Source organism: Danaus plexippus, chromosome 19 (genome assembly GCF_018135715.1).
Source record: "Danaus plexippus chromosome 19, MEX_DaPlex, whole genome shotgun sequence".
NCBI classification, from domain to species: domain Eukaryota; kingdom Metazoa; phylum Arthropoda; class Insecta; order Lepidoptera; family Nymphalidae; genus Danaus; species Danaus plexippus.
In genome coordinates, this window is record NC_083549.1 from 5,406,956 (window position 1) to 5,430,289 (window position 23,334).

The 23,334-nt window shown below is 32.1% G+C and overlaps 2 protein-coding genes across 3 annotated transcripts; one reads left to right on the forward strand and one right to left on the reverse strand.

Annotated features, from left to right (window-relative positions):
• Nucleotides 1-2,634: 2,634 nt before the first annotated feature.
• LOC116767866 (tyrosine-protein kinase CSK) lies at nucleotides 2,635-21,523 on the forward strand. Its single transcript, XM_061523459.1, is given in 17 exon segments — nucleotides 2,635-3,067; nucleotides 8,719-8,797; nucleotides 11,212-11,328; nucleotides 11,686-11,766; nucleotides 12,118-12,181; nucleotides 13,349-13,442; nucleotides 15,724-15,870; nucleotides 16,102-16,192; nucleotides 16,265-16,384; nucleotides 16,857-16,980; nucleotides 17,294-17,459; nucleotides 17,643-17,810; nucleotides 18,106-18,128; nucleotides 18,131-18,321; nucleotides 18,558-18,644; nucleotides 18,813-18,995; nucleotides 19,437-21,523. Coding segments are annotated over 16 exon segments (1,707 nt in total). The 5' UTR covers nucleotides 2,635-3,067; nucleotides 8,719-8,749; the 3' UTR covers nucleotides 19,440-21,523.
• Nucleotides 21,370-23,193, reverse strand: LOC116767868 (uncharacterized). 2 transcript variants are annotated; one of them, XM_061523460.1, is made up of 4 exons: nucleotides 22,933-23,193; nucleotides 22,478-22,682; nucleotides 22,288-22,393; nucleotides 21,370-22,113 (listed from the first exon to the last, which is right to left on the reverse strand). In XM_061523460.1, the coding sequence occupies exons 1-4, from the start codon at nucleotides 23,003-23,005 to the stop codon at nucleotides 21,535-21,537; spliced, it is 963 nt and encodes a 320-aa protein (XP_061379444.1). In that variant the 5' UTR covers nucleotides 23,006-23,193; the 3' UTR covers nucleotides 21,370-21,534. The 2 variants fall into 2 exon arrangements, with proteins under 2 accessions (XP_061379444.1, XP_032514266.2); XM_032658375.2 differs by having other exon boundaries at nucleotides 22,288-22,405; nucleotides 22,933-23,189.
• Between the last annotated feature and the right edge of the window lie 141 nt (nucleotides 23,194-23,334).

The window sequence follows — 23,334 nt, forward strand, 5'->3', positions numbered from 1 at the left end:
CTCATTACCTAGACTAGAGTGATTATATTTTCTTTAGTTCCTAGCTCTGCTTGATATATTTCTCTATATAAAATTAAGATCATGACATTTATTTAAAACGTAACTCACAACGTCTCTATGCATGAATTGTTTTTAAAACATCTGAAGTTTTTGTTTGAAACTCTAAATGATAATTTTTTCTCTCAATATTATTAACTGATATAAGAATTTTTTTATTATATAGTATGATTATATAAGGGCTAAGCTAACTGTTAGTTGGAAAACAGTATCAGTAATTCTTTGAGAATAATATTTCTCATTATATGATGGATTTTCTTTGTGTATTACTTGTATAGATAATCCTTTCTTTTCTAATCTTTGAGTTATTGCTGTTTTCATATAGATTTAGTCAATGTTAAGTCTCTATAAAACGGAGCTATATAAAGAGTGCTACCTAGTTATTCATCAAGTGAGTTTGTGCCAATTTGAACTTAGATGAATATTTTTTTATATTATATTAAATGTTAATTAATATATATTTTTGTTCATTACTCATTTTTATGAAGAGTTCCTTTTTTTTAATTTATAAGTTAGTAGCTATAAAGCTACTATGCAATTAATTTTAAAAATACCCTCGAGAAACTTGGAATGCTAAGGCTCTGTATTGATTGTATAAATAATCTTTAATTATTATAGTCTAGGTAATTAATAAAACGTAAAAAAATATGTAGTGGTTAAAAACTTTTGAAAAGATTTTGACATCTGCTATATTCGTTTAGGTACGCCTATTTTGATGAGCTTACACTAAACATCTTTTGTTACGTGATTTATAGTTCGCCCGTTTTTGCGCTAGTCGTCTTCCAAATATATCGTGGCCGGATATCCGTTGCCTCCCAAAACATTATTATAGCAATCTTGTATCCGAAGCAATTTATCAAACAACACCGTCATGGCTATTTAATCGACTCGTAAACGTGTCCATCAATGTATAAAGTATAAGCAATGACCAAGGTATATTTTTTTCATGAGGTGAAATTTTATTAATAACGCATATTTTGAAAGAGCTTCGTTGAATTTTAAGCAATGTAATTAATACATGTCCATGATTCGTTCCTACACCGTCATTGAACTCGTTCGTCGCAAAATATCTATTTCGACCATAAAAATAAATATAAAAGAACTTTGAACACGATGACAACTCTGAGGAAACCTTGCCATATGTGCGAGCGGCGCGTCCGATGACATCACCGCGGTCTTAAGTCGCGAACGCTGTTTGCGCACCTAATTTGATGAGCACTGCTACTACACACTAATTATATCAAGCCAGATGTTTAATGAATCTTTTGACATAAGTTTTAAGTGTTGCTTGGGTCTTTGCAAGCATCAGGAGGTAGAAATTGTTGGGTACGGTACGGTAAAGGCCGTTTCACTTTATGATTTATAATGTAACAATAGCGAGGTACTCCAATAGTTTGCCGAGGTGCCAGTACTTTGGGCTACTTGTATGAATGGAGGGCATTCGTCAGTCAGCACCGTCGTGTCGGTCACGGGGCATTACGATGCAAACATTACCGTACGCCGGATTCCTCTCACGCTCCAATTGTTACAAATCCCACTAATTGTGTTGCGTTTTTTTAAAACCGCGGATATTCATCTATTGTGAGCTTTAACAGAACCGCCTTCTGAATCATCTGATTCCAACAACAAAGTCGGACGTCGAATTATGTTATGTGAATATTCATTAGAATTTCATAATTATTAACGAATTTATCTTTCAATCGAATGCATTTAATATTACGAAATATCCATTAAATTAATTGGGATACGCTATATAGCAATAATTTACAATATATAAAAATAATATATTTAAAACTCCTTAGTCGCAAAGCAACTTATCATTGTTTGTAGTAACAGTACTCTCAGTGCTCACGCTTGTGACGATGAATTAGCTCAGTTAGGACATGCCCTTTTCATGTATACATTTTATTAGGGTGTCTAATGTACTGCGTATTTGATACTGCATAATTACGGTCACGTCCTGTTGTCATGTTTTACAGCTTTTATTATTCGGTTTATATAAACTTTAGGGTTAAAATCGGCCAGACAAGGGTTTTGCTTGCGGTTCTATTAAATTGTACGCAGGATGTAATGCTATTAGTAATTTTAGCTTATTTGGAACTTTAGAATTTGTTCACATCCTTGCCGGCCCGTATGTCGTTGCAAAACATGCCAAATGAGATTACGAGATGATTCGGCTGCCAGTGCAATCGATTAAGCATGGAAATTATTCGTTATGGGAATTTCTTGTAAACAAACATAATATAACAAAGATCTTAGTTGCTTAAACAGCGTAACATTTGTATACGTATAGGATTTGTTTTATATAGTTACACTGATTAGAAGTTGGAAGAAATGAAAGACCACTTTTATATTGGTATGTTTAATTGATCATTTAACATATAGTCTATATTGATTTTATCGGGTATTCCCTTTTAAGAAATAACTTATTATAAGAAAAATATTATAAAAAAATATATACATGTGCTTCAAATTAAAGTTTTGTTATAATTTCGCCTGTATTTTGTTAGTTTATGGTACGTGTCGGATAATGAAGAGGATTTTGCGTTTAACGCGTCGTGGAGCGACCCGCCCAAATGTGCGCCAGCCTTTGAACGTCCAAGTTGATCGCACGCGCGCTAGCCGGCGTACATTGGAAGCAGACAGTTTGTGATTGACGATCTATACAACCGCACGTTTGTATTACGAGACCACAGTTACAGCGAATAAATAGTGTTTTCACGGCCGTCATAATAATAACGTGTAACAGAGTTCCTCGCATATTTCATTACTTTGATGATGTAAATAAACAAAAGTGCCTCTCTCGCGATTGACTCATATCATAGCTTTGTTAAGTATGTAAACAAAGCAGAATATACATCTGTGTACTTGAAACGAATTTAGTAACATTCTGTGTGCTACTTGTGTCAACAAGTGAATATATACGGACTAATTTTATTAGAACAATTGTGCTTGTGTCACTTAAAACTAAAATTATAATTATAATAGAACTTGTAAATTAATGCTTTCGGTACGTAAAATTGTACTGAAATCCATGTAACCTTAGTTCCTATATTTAACGTATGCGAAAAACTATTCTTAGATGGAATCGATACGTTTAAAGGTAAAACGTACGAACCGATGTTAAAATAAACCATATGCTGTCTCTTTTACCGGTGCTTTGAAAAGGATGCATAGTTTATTTAATGTATTTTTTTTTAAATACTGGGTAACAACAAAGAGCGAATAATTCATCACCATGTTAACAGTACCGAATTATAATTGTGAAGTGTTTGACATATTTATATAAAATGTCGTCTTTTATATAAAATGATTTTGTTAGAGACTGAGTAAGATTAGCGTAACGAGAAGAAAGTCTTGTTAGTCATTATAATGTTAGATAAAGACGCGGAGGCACTAACTAACAGTTGATACACATAATAGTTTCTAGATGGTTGTCATGACTGAACAGTTGTTAGTACTAAGTCGAAACATGACTGCCTTGTTTGCAAGGTACGTGGGCATTGTGAGTCATCCCATTACCATCTGTAATTAGATAAAATGGAGATATCAATGCACTTTATTCAATTGCGTTCAATGCTACACGTGTTTTTGATAAATTTTGTTTCCACTTGATGGTTTTATGACAGCGGGACAGATTATTAATAATATATAAAAAGATTATATAAGTTATATTTAATGTAATGTCTGACAATGAAGAAGCTGTGGCCATTCATGAGATATATATTTTATAAAACGATTTAATTCTATTAAAATTTTCTCCATTTTGTTCTGTGTCGGTGTCACTTTATTATATTAACGACAAAAATTTAAAGATATATAATTTCCATACTCCCTAATATGGCAAATTGTTTACGTAGAAATATAACAATTTTATATAGGAAGTACAAAGACTTGTATTTTCCTTTAATATAACGGCCGTGGTGGGAAGGAAGCTGATGTTTTAAGGTCGGTTTAATTAAATTTATATTTCTACTTGTTTAATGATCGTTTTAACATTCAATAACGATTCACTTATAATATGAAAGTTAAGGAAACAATTGAACTATTAATTATATCTTATTACCACGTCTTATTTGTGTCGTAGTTAGAAAACGCGTCTCTATACATATTAATAGTAAGTGTTTATATTATATAGGAGTTTCATATTTATTTACTTACGTATGTTAGACATTTATATACATATGTCTAACATACGTTTCATAACCACAGATTATATATTCTGTGAAACGTCCACGATGGTTATTGCAACACAATATCTACTAACATAGAATATAAAAATCTTAATAATCTTTTAATTTATTAAAAAAAATGTATGTTCCTTGTATATGACATCCAAGTAAGCAAAACCACGGGCAGAAGCTGTCTAGAATAGAAATCGTGTCTTCAATGACATAATAAACATATAAAGTATATCAAGGCTATTAATATTTTATAGCGTATGAAAAAAAAATATTGAATAGTTTGAAGTGTTTTTTTTATTTTTTTTAATATATGCTGAAAGTCGTTACTTCCTACGTTTATTTTTGGTGAACAAAGATTAATACGAATCCGTTTCCGCGTTATGTTCAAGGAAATAAAATTGGACTGTAAACAAGTATAACATAAACAAGATCCACGAGAACAGTTTTCTTAGTCCAAGTTTGTATCGTCATACTAAATACGAAGCGTTTATCGTTTTCCATTTAAAATCCTACGTTAATACTATAGTATGCGAAGATTTATGAATGAAAGGAAGGATGCCAACTAAAAGTAACTAACCAAACGGCTTATTATAATTAAATTGAAAGTAAAATGTTATTGAACATTGCCTACAATAATTACACATAATTTTAAATTATAGGAAATTGTGGTACATAAGATCGTTGTATAGAACTAGTGCATTGTTTCTTGTTTTACATAGTGGGTAGTTGTAAAATTGTATCTGTGACACCTTTGTTTACATTGCGGGACCGGTTTTATAGTAGAGCAAACCGCCACTCGTCGCCTGGCACTCAGCGGTCATTATTACGGAATGTATTAGCAAATCACAATTCGCTTACATGTGATTCAGAATTGGCTACATTATATATTCCGTTGATATTAGATTTTGTTTTTCTATTCATAATCAATTCAATACTTTATAGATCGAAAGCTTTAATGACGTCATTTTCTTGGCTAGGTTTTAATTGTATTTTTATTGTAAAAGTGACGTAAAGGGATTTTGTTTTATCAATGTAGACGTCAGTTCACTACGTATAGGATGAAATGAAAGTGAAACTCGCGCGTGGTGTGGTCGTTCAACTCGGCACGCGCTTGCATCCTCTCGGCCAACAGATTTACAACATTGAAATTATTGCCAAGTTTCTATTGTTATTGTTTTCCTTATGACATTTAACAAAAGTTTTCCTACATACATTTATTATAAATATAACTTCTATATTCAGTCGCGGTTAGTGTTGGTTTATAAAGAAATTACAATAGATTATCTCGATTCAATATAGTAGCGAGTTTATTTTGCTTATGTTACAAATTGATAAGTTTGATTTATTTTGTCTTTCTTACTTTGAGACAAAGTAATCAAATATTTATAATGATTGATGACATTTTAATCGAATGTATACAGTTAAAATCACTCTTGTCGTATACCGCGTACACAGATAATGTATTGATTCTGGGGCGTCCAATATTTATTACGAGAATATTGTATTGTATTTTATATTTTAGACGGAGAAAAGAAAAACTCCTCGGATAATTTATTATAGCGCTCCTGTAAGTGGTTTTCTCATTTCATTTTATATAAAGTATATCGGGAAATTTGTTCCGGCCTTGGAGGAGATGTAATTATTTATTGAAGTGATCAAATGTTCTTAACAAAATTTAGTTTTATAACAGGTCATTGATGAGAATGTTTTACTTCTTAGAAGTATAATTATAATAATTATGATAAGGGAAGTAAATATATAGTTTTTTTTTTGGTAATGTATATTGCTTTTAGCCCTGTCGCTTTGACAGTGTTATCGGGGACAGTGAATTCGTTATAAGAAGACAAGTATTTGCATAGGAACATTGAAAATATCCTTTTAATACTTTCAATTCTACGTTATAATATATTCTGTAAGCATTTGAGTCTATAAGATTATTTTAAAGTTTGCAAAACTGTTTTTTAGTGCGTGACTTATCTTAATCTTATGTTTTGTTTCATTATAAACAATGAAGGTCCGTTTTCGATGTCTCAATCGTTTTGTTACAAAGGTTGTAAAATACGAAAACATCTATATCAATGGATAGTTTATCACTAACCATGAAATGTCTATGTAATGGCGTGATAAAACGAGTTATCGTTTTGGTATGTGGAAATAGTTGTGGTAGCGTGCAACGTCGCCGACGGCCGCGCGTGCGGAAACAACTGTGGCTAATTACAGACGGACGGATTACGCAACTATTAACACATGTATATATCCAAAATCGATTTGAAACATTTTAAATTTCTGTACAGATTTAAATTTTTAAAACAAACTAGGCCATACGTTTCTTATGTGCGAGCTTAATAATTTTTTTTTCCACACATTTGAAACAATAGCTGGAATACATTACTTTTTATATCTGTGTGCTGTTTATATGAATGTAGCGTCTCATGCTTTCTTTTATATAGGATAAGAATTGTCTGGAGTATAAATTTTGTTATTGTTTTGCGCATTGCGGTAGGCGACTGTCGGATGAAAACTAATAGTCTCTTCCCGTCTAGATACGACGGGGCAATTTATATTCTTTAGCGTTAAACTTGAATGCTTAAAAAGCTTTTTTTTTTTAATTTAAGTGTATTAAATACTCCTCAAATCAGTGTTCTCATAACAAACGTTAACACTTTTCTGTTATTGTAAACAATTAATATGAATTATTTAATAGAATGGTTGTCGGTATAGTCACGATTGACGACTCGCTCCAGCGGGCATACATTCGCGTGTTCCATGCTAAAAGTGGTACGTGAATGAATCAGAGGTCTGTGGGGCCACTCCCACACTACTTACACACTGAGACCCTTATTCAAATTCGTTCATTTGTTTAGCTTGTAACAGGTATATTTGCTTATATATGTCTTGAGTCACCGGTCATGACAAATGAATTGTATTAAGGACTTAATAAGGACGTTTTACAATGCGAGCTATTTATTTGAACAGATTTTTAATGTGAAAGAATTTCCTTTTCATTAATTTCATTAATATCCGTTGGCTATGAACAAATGATTCGGTTTATATTGCTTTGATTGTTTTCGAGAGATTTTGTTACTGAATTGTTCCCATATAAGCTTATGCGGTTAAGTTTTTATGGAAGACAATCATATCGACTTTATTATAAACACTAATGAAACAAATTGGGGCGATTTTCTCTCAGCCACGTCTTTCATAAAAATGGTCGTAACGGAAAGTAAAGAAAAAGCAATTTATAGCTTAAGTTTTTTTTTATTTTTGAATATTGTAAAGGAAATTTGAACATGTGTCCTAAAATCTTAATAGCATTAAAAAATATGGTATTGTTTCAGTTTTCTGGTTTACGAAATCGAAAGATTTCTTCAACTTCAAATTCTTATCGAGGTTTTTGTTTGCAGTTTCAATTTAGTTTCTTTTATTTGGTCTCGATACGACCATTTATCATTGACCTATCGGTTTCTGAATGAAAGTGGCTCATTTTCTCCTTGTTCATCGATATCTCAGAAACTAATGGTTGTATATAAAATAAATGGTGGGTTCCAGAAACTAGAATGAATTTTCTCCAACGTTCTTGTAATAAAATTGTGCTTGCGGACACATATATACTATACATGTCCGTTATATTTGGCACCCTTTTATTTGTTAATAATAAGTATGAGTCAGAGTACGGAACCCCCTATCAAATGTTTGCGTGTTTTAACAATAACACTGTACCCTAAACAAGAGATAGCATCGTTAAGTTTAATCGGCAATTTCCAGTTTTTTTTAAGTCCCTCTTTTAACACCGTCATGTACTATGATTTATTAATAAGCAAGCGTAAGTCTTCTGTTAATTCGACGATGCAAATCTCGTGGTAGCGGTAATGTTGAGACATTTGTAAATTAAAACTAGTAGATTTAGTTTGTATTATATGTAACAAGATATTAGTTCGCCGCATGTCTGCTAGACTGTAGAGATTTATTCCTATCCGTTAGGTTGGATAAGGTTTCCGTTTCAACCGCAGGTTCATTTGCAAGTTGAGACATAGTGTTATATTCATTCCGTGTGCCGCTTTGTTCTGAAACGTATGAATTAGTTTGTTTTGTTACAATAAGAAAGTGCTTTTTTAAATTATTTAAGAATAATTTGCGTTTAAACTACTGCTTAATTTTAATACGGTTATGTTAATCAAAAGAGGTTTTGCTTTGTTTCACTTTAAAATTACATATATTTCTCGGAAAGAAAATGTATTATATAGTTATGTCCCTTCACTATGTTCATTGAGCAACTCTAAAATTTATCTTTTAAATTTTACGCCTGTAGTAAGTCACAGTTTTCTATTTAGCTTACTGTCTCTGAGTCTTACAACATTTAATTAATTCACCATTTTCAATAACAAAACTCGTAAAACACCAGAATATATTGAAGCTGTATTATCTTCAACTAAATCGTTCCATTAATTATTCATTAACACATGTTTCCTTTCAACAGATAATGCGGTGCACTTGAGGGCTGTGTCGGTATGAACTCTGACGTCCACCGTCATCAGGCGCATCCGCCGCTCTCTCAGGTACGACTTAACGCGTAAAGGCTGGTACACACTAACGACCGACTCCATGTGGACAAAACAACACTGTCCGTCCTCAGTGCTATAAGCCCTTATAGCCCACAGGAAGCTGGTGGCGCCACTTGTAATTACCATGACTACCGCATGTTTTCTGTCTTGTATAGAGTGCGTTCTTATATCTCATATATTATTATAATCGCTATTTAATATACGTTTGTGTATTAATAATATTATTTATTCGTAATATTTTCTTTAACATACAATTTCGCGTGGAATCGATTTTTCTTTTACGGTTTTAATCGTATAGTATTCGTTTTTTTTCTCTTTTGCATAGTGAATTAACATAAAATTTTAATTAAACGTAAACATACGTCTGTGAATAATCAGATAGTTATATGTAATACAAAGTAAATTATTTTCCGTCCCCTTAAAACTCTTATAAGTATGAAATATTTTTGTTTTGTGTTATAAAGCAGTCATATTTGAAATCTGTTCTCTACGCTTATTCCAAGTTTTCATAATCATACTAAATACGTAGAGTTACAAAGTTTTCATTAAAACATCTTCGTACTTTATGATATGGATGTAGGTTATTGAATAAGATACGGGGAAAGCATCGTATGTAGAGACGGTAAAAACTCGTATTAAACAGACATTTCCCTCACTTCGATTAAGGAGTAAATATCTCTCACAGTCATCGCGACGGTATATATATATTTATATATATTATATAATAAATCATCATTTCTATATAATATATGTGTTGTTTTTCAACTTGTTCGTAATTACTTCTCAATAAAACAACTGCGTATTATATCTTGACAAACGTGACCATACTTATAAGCGTGGTATTTAATGACGCGATATATTCCTTTAGTATTTATATGTAATATTTATTATAAGCCCAATGGTTTATTAAAATATTATTGATTTAATACTAGTATCTCGACAATGTATATATATATATATATATAAAGGGTGTAACCTTAAGAAGAATGCGTAAAAATTTATCCTTATATATATGAAACTAAACGATTGTGTTTATTATATTTGTAACGTGAAGAATAGCGAAAAGTTTTTGTTATTATTATAATTTTCATAAAGGAAAAACATAATTCACATATGATATAAAAATACATTGAAAACATAATATTATACATCAAGGCCGACTCACGGAAAAATTATTAAATATATAATAAATAGTACGTGATGCTTTGTTATACTCACAGCATAAAATGTAATCCAGAGAAAGCTTTTACATGATATTTTTGTATAAAAAGTCAGTATACATTTACAACTGAGTGTTTAGATGTAAATTAAACGTATGTCGGATTTTTAATAATCCCTGTAATGGATTCCAAACGAATATATCATGAATTTAAATGAATACAAATGAAGTTGTAACAAAAAATTAATGTTCGTATATGTGAACATTTATTAGTAGATAAGTGAGATGAATGTTATTTGCATCATCAATGAGATGGAGTACATTTAAGGGTATACGAATTTTATTAATCTCTTTGTTGACTGAAAATATTTACACTATATTAGACATTAAACTATACTAGGCGTATAATGAGATCGAAGACTTTCGCGAGTATTCATTAAAATAAGACAAATATTTATAAAAAAATATTAGTTTTATTTTATACTAGGCGTATCCTTCGGCTTCGTCTAACATCAACCCCATTTATCTTAAAGTAAGCTTTATCGTTATAATGAGGTGTCGCTCTATTTCTTGAGGAACATTTTTACTAAGCGACAACATCTTCTTGATTAAAAACGCAATTTTGTAAATCGGCACTAAATATAATATAAGGAATAGTAGATACGAAACATCAAGTCCAATTTTTAGAAGCAAAATTAATTTGAAATTACAAACAGACACTTAAATTTTATTTGTCAGTATAGATCCGAGTAGAAATAATAATTTATTGTCTGCTTTTAGTACCTTTTCTAATTTCTCGCCATTCCCGGTATTGTGTTATAAATAAAGCCATCCGTGAGCATGATAACGACAACAAGACAACATTATGGAAAAAAAACACACTGGCTATGAAAATTCTTACGATGTATTGAAATAAATAAGAAAAATAAATCTTCATTTTCAGTATATTTCTAAAATGTCGCTAATAATTGTGGTCAGTTTGCTCTCCCTTAGTCCTTTAGTTAACGTCGTCGGACTACGTACAGATCGTCGAGAGTTTTTCAATTCATAAATGTTCATACATCATATATAGTGTTGACGTAAATCATTGAATGAGGAAACGGGTAACGCATCGTATGTGGTGTGACGGTTCATACTTAGAATAAGCACACCGTCAAATTTAACGCCTATTATCATTACTAGAGCATTTATATTTCTAGTCATAACTTTATATTTTCATATTATATGTAATAGTTATAATAATTTCTAGCACGGTGTTCACGGCGGCGCACAGAGCGTGGGTCCCTGCGGCTGGTACTCGGCCTCCGCGGCCCCTGCGCCTACAGCGCCAGTCAGACTCAAACGTGCTCCGCCCCACCAGCTGCCGGTTAGACATTTGTTTTGCTATAACTACAAATTCATACGAGAAATATATATCCGCCATTTTTATTTATAATAAAACTGAAAAAAACCTCGTAAATTTGTTTTGTAAGTAAAAATTTTAGTAGTGTATCTTAAGCACAGGCTGGGTTTTTGGACTGAGTACATGTTAACAAATATTTATTTATTAATAGGTTAAGTAAATCTAAAAATCCGCTTAGATTGTATAATTCATACAATGTACAAGTAGGGAAGATATTTCCTTATGATATGATAATTTATTAAATACGTATATTTTTTTTCTAATACAACTACCTTCTGTGACGTATCAGTCGTATTAATATAATGTTTTATTTTATACAAGACGGTAGGTGCTGTGAGCGGGAACAATGTTCCTCAGGCACCGCTCTCGCCTACAGCCCTACAGAACACGCCGCCACACAACGTGAGTACACCATCAAATTGATATAATAATAAGTTATTAGGCTCTTATTTGTCCTACTAGTAATTTTTCTAATGATCTCACATTCACATAGAAAACATTTTCTCAAGGTGTTTTAATATTTTTGGACACTATTTAAAAGTAATCTTGTACTTGTCACCAATAAAAAGTAACTTTGCTATTAAAATATAACAAGGATTAATATTGTATTAAAATTTGTTATTAATTAAATAATGTACCATTAAGTTCATACTACCGTACCATATCATATAATAATCATTTTGAAAAATCTATTTTTTATAAAGAATATGAAGTAAATCTTCAGCATTTAACAATTATATATATTAATTGCAGAATGTAATGTCGTCGTCAGTACGAGCGGCCGCGCCCGCCATGCACATCTCTCAGACGTCTACTGGTGAGTATTGAAATTTGATTCTAATACATTTCTTTTATACTTTCCCCCTAAAGTTTCTCCTCTCCCCTCCCTTGAGTATCCCCCCCACCCGTTATAAAACAAATTGTAAATAAATGATGTTTGACATTACAAACCATCAGCGGTTAGTTGTAATGTATAGATAAAAAAACCTATTTTCCTTAAAGCATTTCAATCAGTGTGTAATAACAAATAAATCTGGAGACCTCTAGCATCCACCATAACAATATTAAAAAATTTAACTGTTGATAACATTAATTTATGATAACTCCTAAATTAAGTCTATCTCGACTGAAAGATGCTCTAAGAATACATATGTATGCGACGCAAAAAAATTCTGTTTTACCAATGCATTTGAAACCTAACAGACAGATGAACATAAGCAAACATAATATATACGTCCATGTATTATGCAGAGCATATGTTCTGTGTGACATTATATTATCATGTGTCACAGTGACTTGATTACGTAAGAGGAATAACTTGAGCTAACAAGTGACTAACATCTCAGTAACAAATCACTAGCAACACGACGTTGTATTGAGGACAAAAAATGTTTTCGCGCCTCATACGGTCTGTCGGTGAATTTTTTTAGGTCAATGTATCAAATAAGTGCATTTGTTTGTCACTGCTCTCACAGCGGATGTATATGTTTTTTAATTGGTAGATTCGTGAGTCTTTTTTTTTATTCTGTAAACTAATTATTTTCGTCCATTGTCTGTTGTACGTCGATTGAATGCTGTATTGATATTTTACATTCAGATGAGTTGTTTTACACGACCCTCGTAATAACCCTTGTTTTTCCTCAATACATTGAATCGAATATAATTATATTATCTCCGCAAAATGAAGCGATGTTTTTTTTTTTTAATTGTTATGATAAAATGACTAGTTATGATATTTACATAATATTCTCATCCTATTTTGTATTGAATATATATATGTTTTAAATTACGCATTACAATGCGAAATGTTTTGTTCTTAGCTAAATATTGAACAAATTTCCGAATACGTACAGCAATTTAAATGCTTTAAAGTTTAAACACACACAACAAGTGTCACTCATAGTAACAATAACACTCACACATACATGCGAATATTAATACATATATATTTCTTTGTATTTACATGTTAGTATGTAATTTCCAGTTGTCCCGAAAGGTGCCAGTGACGTATTAGTGAACTCCACGCCATCAAACCCACCCCCCGCCGCTAACAGACTCATCAACATGACGCACTGGCCGTGAGTATAAAACGTTATAAATCTAATGTACGTATAAGTTCTAAAAGACAAGGTTTTATTTATTCAGCCAGACAAGGTTTTATTAATTCAGCCAATGTGTTAATAGTTCTTCATGATATAAATGTGTTAATTGTTAAACTATTAAGCATGTTATCTCATGATAGGATACTTATTTCGTACCCTTTGTGCAGTTGACTGTTATGAGATATTTTTTGTAAAATTTTCACGATAAATCAAAACTTGTTTGAACGGGTCGTGAGAGAATAAAAATTAAAATACACTATAATCGCACTAGTCATAATTGTTTTAATATTATTCATTGATTGAAATTTAAAAAGAGAAATATGATGTCTTATGTATTATAAAATCTCGATGAAATGTACCTAAGAATGACTTATAAATAAATTATAAGGAAACACAAGTAACTGATAAAGGGACATCATTAGAAAATAGCCATTGGAAATATTTCTATATATAAAAATGATGTATAGAGAAAAGATGCAACGGCGTATCATTAAAAATGTTTTTCCACTGCATATTCTAAACTATGAAGATGACTTGCCAAATTCAAAAATAGAATACATTGTAAACAACGTAAGATTCGAAGAAAAACCTTACCTTCGTATCTGAAACAAAAAAAAAAACTTGATTCACGCTCATAAATAATTACGTTAAGTATACCGAATGCATTAAAATTGTTTGTATTCATCGTATTTCTCAAGATTTTGTCAAGGTCAAGGTGCAGATAGTGTTTTGCTGTGTTTTATATACTATTGTTTTAATATGTATTGTAACATGGCCAGCGTCTGTATTACTGTGGAGGGGAGTGTTCAAATATTAAATATCATTCTATTAAACATTGTAAGAATGATAATAATCATGTGAATGTTTGGTTAATCTGTTGTAATATGAATTTAAAATACAAGGCAAAAATATGTAGGATCAGTCTTTATAAATGGTAATTACGGCGATGACAAAGTATATACATCAGAAAACATATAAGCAGAAAATCTATATTAATTTGAAAATTTCTTAACTATGTGGCCAGATAGTCCAATATAGCTAGCTATGTAGCTATGTTGTTTGAAATCTTACTTATGTAAGTAAGATTTCAAAATCAGTTTAAATAATGTCATTGCTGTAGTCTAATATGAATATAAAGTTTATATATATTATATTTTATGACGTCACAGGGACCGAATTGAAACCTTTTTAGTAATTATAGCTATTTGACAGCTGGAATGTCACAAGTGGCATAGATAAATAAAAAAATGAAATCAAATAAAAGACAACAATTATCAGTGTGGTGATATTGATAAAAATCAAATTATGATAACAATATCTTCAAATATTAGCACCAAATATGATAAGACGCCATTAAAGTTTTCACTTTGTTTTGTGAGTTTTTAAAGAGCAATGGCGTCGGTCAGTCGGCCAGTCAGTGAGTGCAGTACAGAAAATACAAATGACGTTTTTATAGATTGCCATGTGTTTGAGTAAATATCTGTTGTTATTGTATTATTTTGATATTATATTTTTCTAGTAAGTTCTAGAAAAATATGTTATCTGTGTTAAGAAGTGAAGTCTGTGGGAAATGTAATGTATACGAAATATATTGTAAATAAAGTTACGTTTATAGCTTTGTTTATAAATATAAGGCGTATTATGTGTTGCCATATTTACAAACATACCTCCAACTCGATTATTTCTAATAACAGTCAATAATTGTCGCATAATTTTATATGCTGAGATATATATTTTTTTATTGAATATTAAAAAAATACCTGTACGTTTAATTACAGTATTTATTAATAATACTAATTGTCATAGGCGCCGTGATTATGAGTAGGCAGGCATGTTAAGTGATCTTGTAATTATTCTTGCTATAATCATCATTGCGCATCCTAATTCAATTAATAATTGCATTGAAAGTTGTGTGTGTGTTAAACAATTATAAAATTATTACAAATTGCTTAACATCACTGCTATGGACAGCGAAATAAATCTTTAAATTATACCAATATACAATTAATAATTTATTTAAAAACAATGTTTTGTTTATAAATTAATATTGTTAAACGTAAATGTATCAATCTTTTCGGATAACATCATACGTCAAATTATCTTAATAGTTTAATTATGAAAATATAATAAAAATCAAAAATATGTAAGGAATAATTACGATAAGTATTCTACTCTAAATTTGGATATTGAAAATATGTTAATTTGGATATTTTTTTCTGTAGTGTTTAAAATATAAATCTTTTTCTGATATGTCCAGTTGGCACCACGGCGCCATCTCTCGCGAGCGTGCGGAGGCGCTGTTGTCTGGCTCACCGGACGGTGTGTTCCTGGTTCGTGAGAGCACCAATTTCCCCGGCGACCACACGCTCTGTGTTCGGTTCAGGGGTCGTGTCGAACATTATAGGTATATACACACGTATAATATATTGTAATTCACTTAATAAATCACACTCCACGCAAATTGTTATCATATAGTAATGACAACGTTCCACGTTTGTAATTTTGCATAAAAATATGTAAATATTTTTTATGTCGTTTATATGTAATTATATATTAGTGTTAATTAAGCTTTCCTTTGATTGTTTTTGTTAGATCATCAAATTTATTTGTTTAATAAATTATGTAATGATTCCAGAGTGAAATGGGCTACGGCCCCGGACAGTCAGAATCAACGTCTGACCATTGACGATGAAGAATTCTTCGACAATATGACGAATCTAATACAGGTATGTTAAACAAAATATACATTTTATTACACAACATCTTATTATTGTAATAATTTTTAATATATTCCCCAGCACTACTTGAAAGACGCGGATGGTTTATGTACAAAATTGGAGCGATGGCTTCCCAAGGCGTCACCGAATGGTGCCAATAACAACAACTTGCACCAGGCGACCTTCACGCCACTGCCACAGGTAGAGAGACTCGCCTTTTGTGACAAATATAATATATTATCAACATTTATATATAAGCAACTAATCAATCATTGGTTACAGACCAGTAACATTAACAAGGATTACGTATTTGAATAAATTTCAATTACTTAGCTCTCTATATCCTCGAACATTTATGTAATTAGTCTGATTTGAATTGTTATGTACTGGAATCCGATAAGCATAAGTACCATAAGTTATAAACACTACGGTATAATTATAATAATTTTTATTGAACACAGTACAGACGTATGCCGGGTGTCGTGCAGTATCAAAGAATAAAGTTTACTGAAACGGTTTATTCTAGTTGCTAACTAAGTTTAAGTTTCCTTGTGATGTTTTGTCAAAGAGTCATAACACGACACTGCCGGGGCGAACCAAAAAGAGCTCTCATGATATTCGTCGCTCGGACAGACATGTATACACATTATATATTATTGGTTACTAACCTCAGCAGCCACCCCCGTATCCTCCTACACCGAGCGTGTCAAGTTCTCTGAGCGCGGTTCCATTCCAACACGGATTCGGTCACCTGCCCGGGGACGCCACTGACGGACCACAGAAATTCGTCGACGCCAGTCAGTATAACATACACATATAACACGTTTTTGATTAGGACATATTTAAAGAAAATACGTTTTTGGTTGTCGTGTAAAGAATGTGTTGTGCTGAATTATATTTTATATTGTATAATAATCTAGTTCATTAAACATGTTTGTATTTTGTATGATATAAAAAAAAACTATTTTGGTCTATATGAAAACTTTGGAAGGATTATAGTTACGTGGAAATTAAGAATATTATAATTTTATTAAAATTCAAAACTTTTCAGTATGGATAGTCGCAAATCATTTAAGAAAATGTTATTATGATTTTTAATTATTATTACAGGATGGATAATAGCGGAGAGGGATTTGGAAATCCGAGAAAACATCGGCAAGGGAGAGTTTGGTGACGTCATGCTGGGCATACTCAATGGATCGCAGAAGGTAGCTGTGAAAATATTAAAGGATCGAGAGGCAGCTAGCAAATTCCGCGCTGAGGCCAGCGTTATGGCGTAAGTTTGTTATGAACAAATCACAGATAATAAAATGTATATTTCTTAAATATAAATTATTAAATAAAAATTACAAATGCCACGACAAATTAATATTTTTATACTAATATTTAAGAACAACTGAATTTTTTTAGTTGCTGAAAGTTTTGATTGTGGAAATTTATATATGTGTATATATTACAGGTCCCTTAAGCACGAAAACCTCGTCCGTCTGCTGGGCTGTGTGGTGTTCAGTTCCAACGGCAGCACCTGTATCGTTACAGAGCACTGCGCCCAGGGTTCACTTCTGGACTACCTGCGCAGTCGCGGACGGCACTACGTCACGCAGCTCAATCAGATCAACTTCGCCTAGTTAGTACTACATAAGGAATATAATGAACCGTGCTATAATTAACAGAATATACCCGCTGTATTCCCATATTTAGTGGTCGTTTTAATATTATAATATTAATTGAAATATTCAGCAGATGTACAGAAATTAAATTAAAAATGTTATTTCACTTTTCGCACCGTATAACACATATGCATTTAGTGAAAAGCGATTATTGTATGACACGTACAGACACTCCAGTTTAGTTTACTTGTATTAATAACTGATTACTCATATATAAGTGTGATGTTTATTGCAATATATCAATATTTACAGCGATGCGTGTTGCGGTATGGAGTATTTGAGCGTCAGCGCGTGGTCCACCGAGATCTGGCGGCTCGTAATGTTCTCATATCGGCGGAGGGCACGGCCAAGGTCGCGGACTTCGGTCTAGCGAGGACGGACTCGACCCCCGACGACCCCGCCGACGCCCTGCGGGTACAGGCCAAGCTGCCCATCAAGTGGACGGCGCCCGAGGCACTCAAGTACAACGTGAGTATAAACACAGACTGAGATTTATAGTAACATGCTCTTTAAAAGAAATGTATGTATATTGCTTGAAGTAGAAGTCGAAATGAAAATAAGTATTTCAATTTATACATCCAGTGCTTGGAAAGTAAGATATTTATCTTTCACTTTGTCTAAATGCAATGTATTAGTATTGGTAACTAAGAAACCTATATAGATGTTAATAATTATGAGTAATTATAGTTTTCGATGCTTTTCAGAAATTTTCTAATAAATCTGACATGTGGAGTTTCGGGATTCTTCTCTGGGAGATCTACTCTTTCGGGCGAGTGCCCTACCCTAGAATCGTGAGTCGAACATATAATCTTATTCAGACTTAATGCTCTTGTATTTGTTGGTATAAAAGTATATAATTCTTTTTAAGATCAGAGTTTGTAAACCAAATTAACTTTTATTTGTTATCTTTTTATTGCTTTATTCGTAAACTAGATATGATCAAGTGAATATTTCTCTAGCCATTAGCCGAGGTTGTCCGTCACGTGGAGCGCGGGTACCGTATGGAGGCGCCCGAGGGTTGTCCGGGAGGGCCGTACGATGTGATGAGAGCGGCCTGGCACGCTGACCCTGCACAGAGACCGACCTTCGCCAGCACGAGGCTCAGACTCGCCGCCATAAGGGATGCGGCGCATGCTCATCAGGTAGTTACATAATATATATATATATATATATATTCATCAGCCAAAACATGTGTTATACTGAATTTGATCAAATCATCATGATCTCACCGTATTTGTAGTAAAAATAAATAGGAATATTTATTACTCCATAAAAAAAGTGCTGAACGGATTTTACTAAGATCTGTAATCATGTAATCAATTTTGAATATAAGAAACCAAAATTTACTATAAAATTGGTACATTTTGTTTAAATATCAATCTACGCGAAACTACTAAAAACATGGTTAAAGTTAAAGTTAGAGGCTGGATTTTTATATCATAGAAAAATAATTCTACTGTATAAAAATTCCATTATATATTAGAGAGAGAGAGAGAGAGAAATAATTCCATATAAGTAACTAGTACTTTATATTTAAAATAACATTAATATATCCATTATTTAATATTATATTTCGTTTCCAGTGAACATTGCTCTATATATTTGTCGGATGTTAAAGCAACTATATAAAGTGTCAGCGCTGTGAAGATGTGAGCTGTATTTTATTATATTGATTTTATTGTCTCGTGTAAGTACTAAATTATTTTGATAATCTTTAAAGACACTTCCTCACTTAAGAAGTAACATTTATATAGTATAGAAAAATTGGTGTATAGGGGAGAAATTTATCACGTGTTGTGTACTCGGGGGGCTTTTAGTGGCAGATTATCTTGATCGACTAATTTACTATTTGTATATTTTTTTCCAAGATCCACAATGTAGTGAAAAAAAGTAATAATTAAGCACAAATTTTTTAATATGCACAATTTTTGGCTATTTTACTTTTGAAATTTTTAGTGTAACATTATATTTAATACTATTAAATAGTACGTTTTATGCATAAATACAGTGTGTTGATAAATATTATTGTGATAAATTAGACGCTAATGATCCTGGCAGGATAATTATTTTTCCAAATATTAAAAAAAAAAAAGTATAAAAACATCAGAAAAGTTTTTGTAATTAAGACGAAATATACCTGGCAGTTTTACAATGACACTACAAATATATAAATATTTATATTTTTTAACCGATTTTCTTAGTATTCCGCACTAAAAGCCCTTATAGTTTTTATGGCCTAATATTTAATTCTCACATCGCGACTGTGACCGTATGTCGGTACTATGGTACTGTCTAGTCAAATAACACTTTTAGTTTCGTTTGTATATTATTATCTTTTTTCCTCTTTATTTAAATCATGATGGTGACTGATACACGCATACGCGGACATGTATAATGCACATAGACTTATATTAATAATAATTTATAATACTATTAGTTTTATAAATATTCATGCTATATATATTCTACTGTGGAAATATGTTTTACGAGCCTTTAAATTTCATTATGGCGTCAATGAATCGGCATTCGTATCTGTTGTAACGAATCCTGAATTCGTATGAAATGTGTCGAGAGCGGGATTACTTCAGTGTTCCGGACGTTTTAGTTTCTTATTGTTAGTCACCGTAAGGTAAAGTTGTTTGACCGACTTGGAGGTTGTGTACTAAAGTTAGTTATTACCACTGATAATATATTTGATAATATTAAAGATGTTGTTTAATTATGTGGTTGTATTTTCTGAGTGATTCCAATGATTTGATATATACAATGAATCTCATGCACGACTGTCTGTGGAATTAAATTTAAAAAGATTTTTATGATTCTAACCGCTTGTATTATATAACTTGAGCGTGAATTAAAATTAGCAACTTTCCCTTATAGCAGCCATTGAATTGTATACTTTTATATGAACTGGTTCACGGCCACAACTAGAGGGTGATCTTTCCTTCTCCTTATGCAATACTAGTCTTAAGTGTTACATTTGTTTTTTTTTTTTTTACGATCTATTTATAATTTCTTGACAATCAATAATTGGTTATCAATCCGAGCCGAACGCGATCTATTAGCAAGTCGCTAACATAAATTCCTAAACGTCGCCTTTCATTTAAGTGATTACGAAATGTAAATAAACTGTTCCAGTATTTATATATATATATAAATTATTTTTTAATTCGAACGTCGTGAATCTTAGATCGTTTGTCCATGTAGAGGGCTGCTAGTGTGGCCCGTCGTTTGGTATTTAGTGAATTATGTAAAAACAAAGCCACTTCCGAGCCACCGAAATAAACTTATGATGAATATGAGACTGTGCGTTACTTGTATCAGATATATATTATATGTATAGCCTAAAAGATACTTGGACTCGCTAATAGATCCAACCGACTCTTGTTTAGAGTAATTATTTTTACCAAAGTCATTTCATTCGTCTGATGTAAACGTCTTGTCTTCGTGGTCTTCCCTTTGTTTTCTGTATTATATGGAAAGTGTTTGTAATAATGTAGTGTGATTTCAACCCTCAGACTGAAGATGGTTGCTCTGGTAAGATTCCATGTGTAATAAAGGTAAAGCTTAAAATGAAAATCTCGTTTTGTTTTTTTTTTTTTTTGTTTTCGAAATGTAAATACGTGTAACATTAAGGGATAAATGTATAATAAGATATATATAAAAACAATAGCCCTTGTTTTATTTACCGCCGGCGTCTGATGTGCTGTCGCAGGAGCATTTTCCATAGTAACTGTAATCCGATTCGCATATTCTTAGTGATGAATCGCACTTGCAACTATCGAGTGGGATCCATGAATCAGTTTTCGTGTCTTTTCGTTTAGATTTGGTCTTTTTATTCGTCTGTGTGTGCGCTCCGTCCCTCGCCGCACTGCCGCACGCACAATCGGCGTAAGTCGTTACAGATTTATCGGACTTGGTTTTCTCGTCACACTCGCAGGTTTTAGCTTTGGATTTTTTTGTTTTTTTCTTGTTCTTTTTCCGTAACCTATGTTTTGATTTACTCGAGGAATCTATGGACATATAACTGGTGCTGGATCCTGAACAGTAACACGTGTTCCTTTCTTCCTTTAAACTCTTAACATCCTGAGTTTTACAACAGCAATGCCCTTGAGATTCCCTCTCGTTTGTATTAATGACGTCACAGATCCTGAAAGGTTCCGTCTGGACCTCGGCAGAGTACTTCAACTTTACATCGCATCTTAATCTTGGATAAAAGTATTTAATATCTGTCGTAGACGTGCAATTGTCGTTATGGAACTATTATTGAAATAGAAAATTTTAATTAATTTAAATCGAGAAGCATTTTGAGGTTTATTTAGTTAAGTAATCGAAAAACCAAAGCTTGAATATTTTTTACTTAAACTAATTTATTATTGCGATGTTTTTGAAATTAATAGAAAATTATTTTTCGAAAAAATTGTTTACTTTTACCTTTTGATAATAGTGATAAGGGGGTGAATTTGAACAGAAGTTTGAATTTATTTGTATGGGTTGTAATTGATCGCCATAGACGCTGGGTATCGTTCTATTCCAACAACTTGTTGTAAATCTGAAAACGGTAAGAATGATTCCACTAACGGCCTTGGATACATAAAAAAATATTTACCTCACAAATACATACGGATGAGATATGCTCCTTACAATCCAAACGTCTGGATTTGTACTAAAATTGAGATTATTTAATTGTGCAATGTTAGGATTAAATGGACACCGCGGCCACCCTGCGGCTTGGCGATTAGCGGGAATAAAGTATAACTGAACGGTGCCATCAGGAAAGATGACCGAGGCTACGTCACCTTCACCTATTATATTGGGACACGGCGGAGCTGCAAGAACATGGTCCATTATGACTCCTACGTAATATTTAAAAATGTTTATTTTATGTCCAATATATAATTCTATTCAATATCACAAAACACGAATACATTATCTAAGGAAAGGAACTCCCCTAATGTTTACTGAGAACGAGTAAAATGCTTTTAAACATTGGTCTATTCTATAAGGCCAGGTTAGAGTTAAGATCGAATCCCACATATACAAATACGTTATTAACACATCAGTACACAGTTTACTTACGTTTGCCAAAAGTGAAGGGATCTATATTGCAACCTGCATTTTGATACAAAGGATTTGAGTAATTACACTGCATTATATAAATATGTCTTATTTACACTTGCATAATTACTGATGTGGTTCATAGTTTTCAGTCATGTTTAAATCAAAATATATGATTTTCTTTTATACTACGGCTTCATTATCATAATATTTATTTCGCAGAGTTACTTCTTGGGTCCATGATTCCAGTAATGATGTATGTCATTCATAACTGAAGTTTAATTACGTCATAACAAGCAACATTAAAAAGGTTAAATTAAAAAAATAGACTTCAATATTTAAAAAATGTATTTTCAAAGAATTTACCGAATAAAACGAACGAAGAGTAAAGACCATAGATTAAAAAAAATAAAAAAGAATATC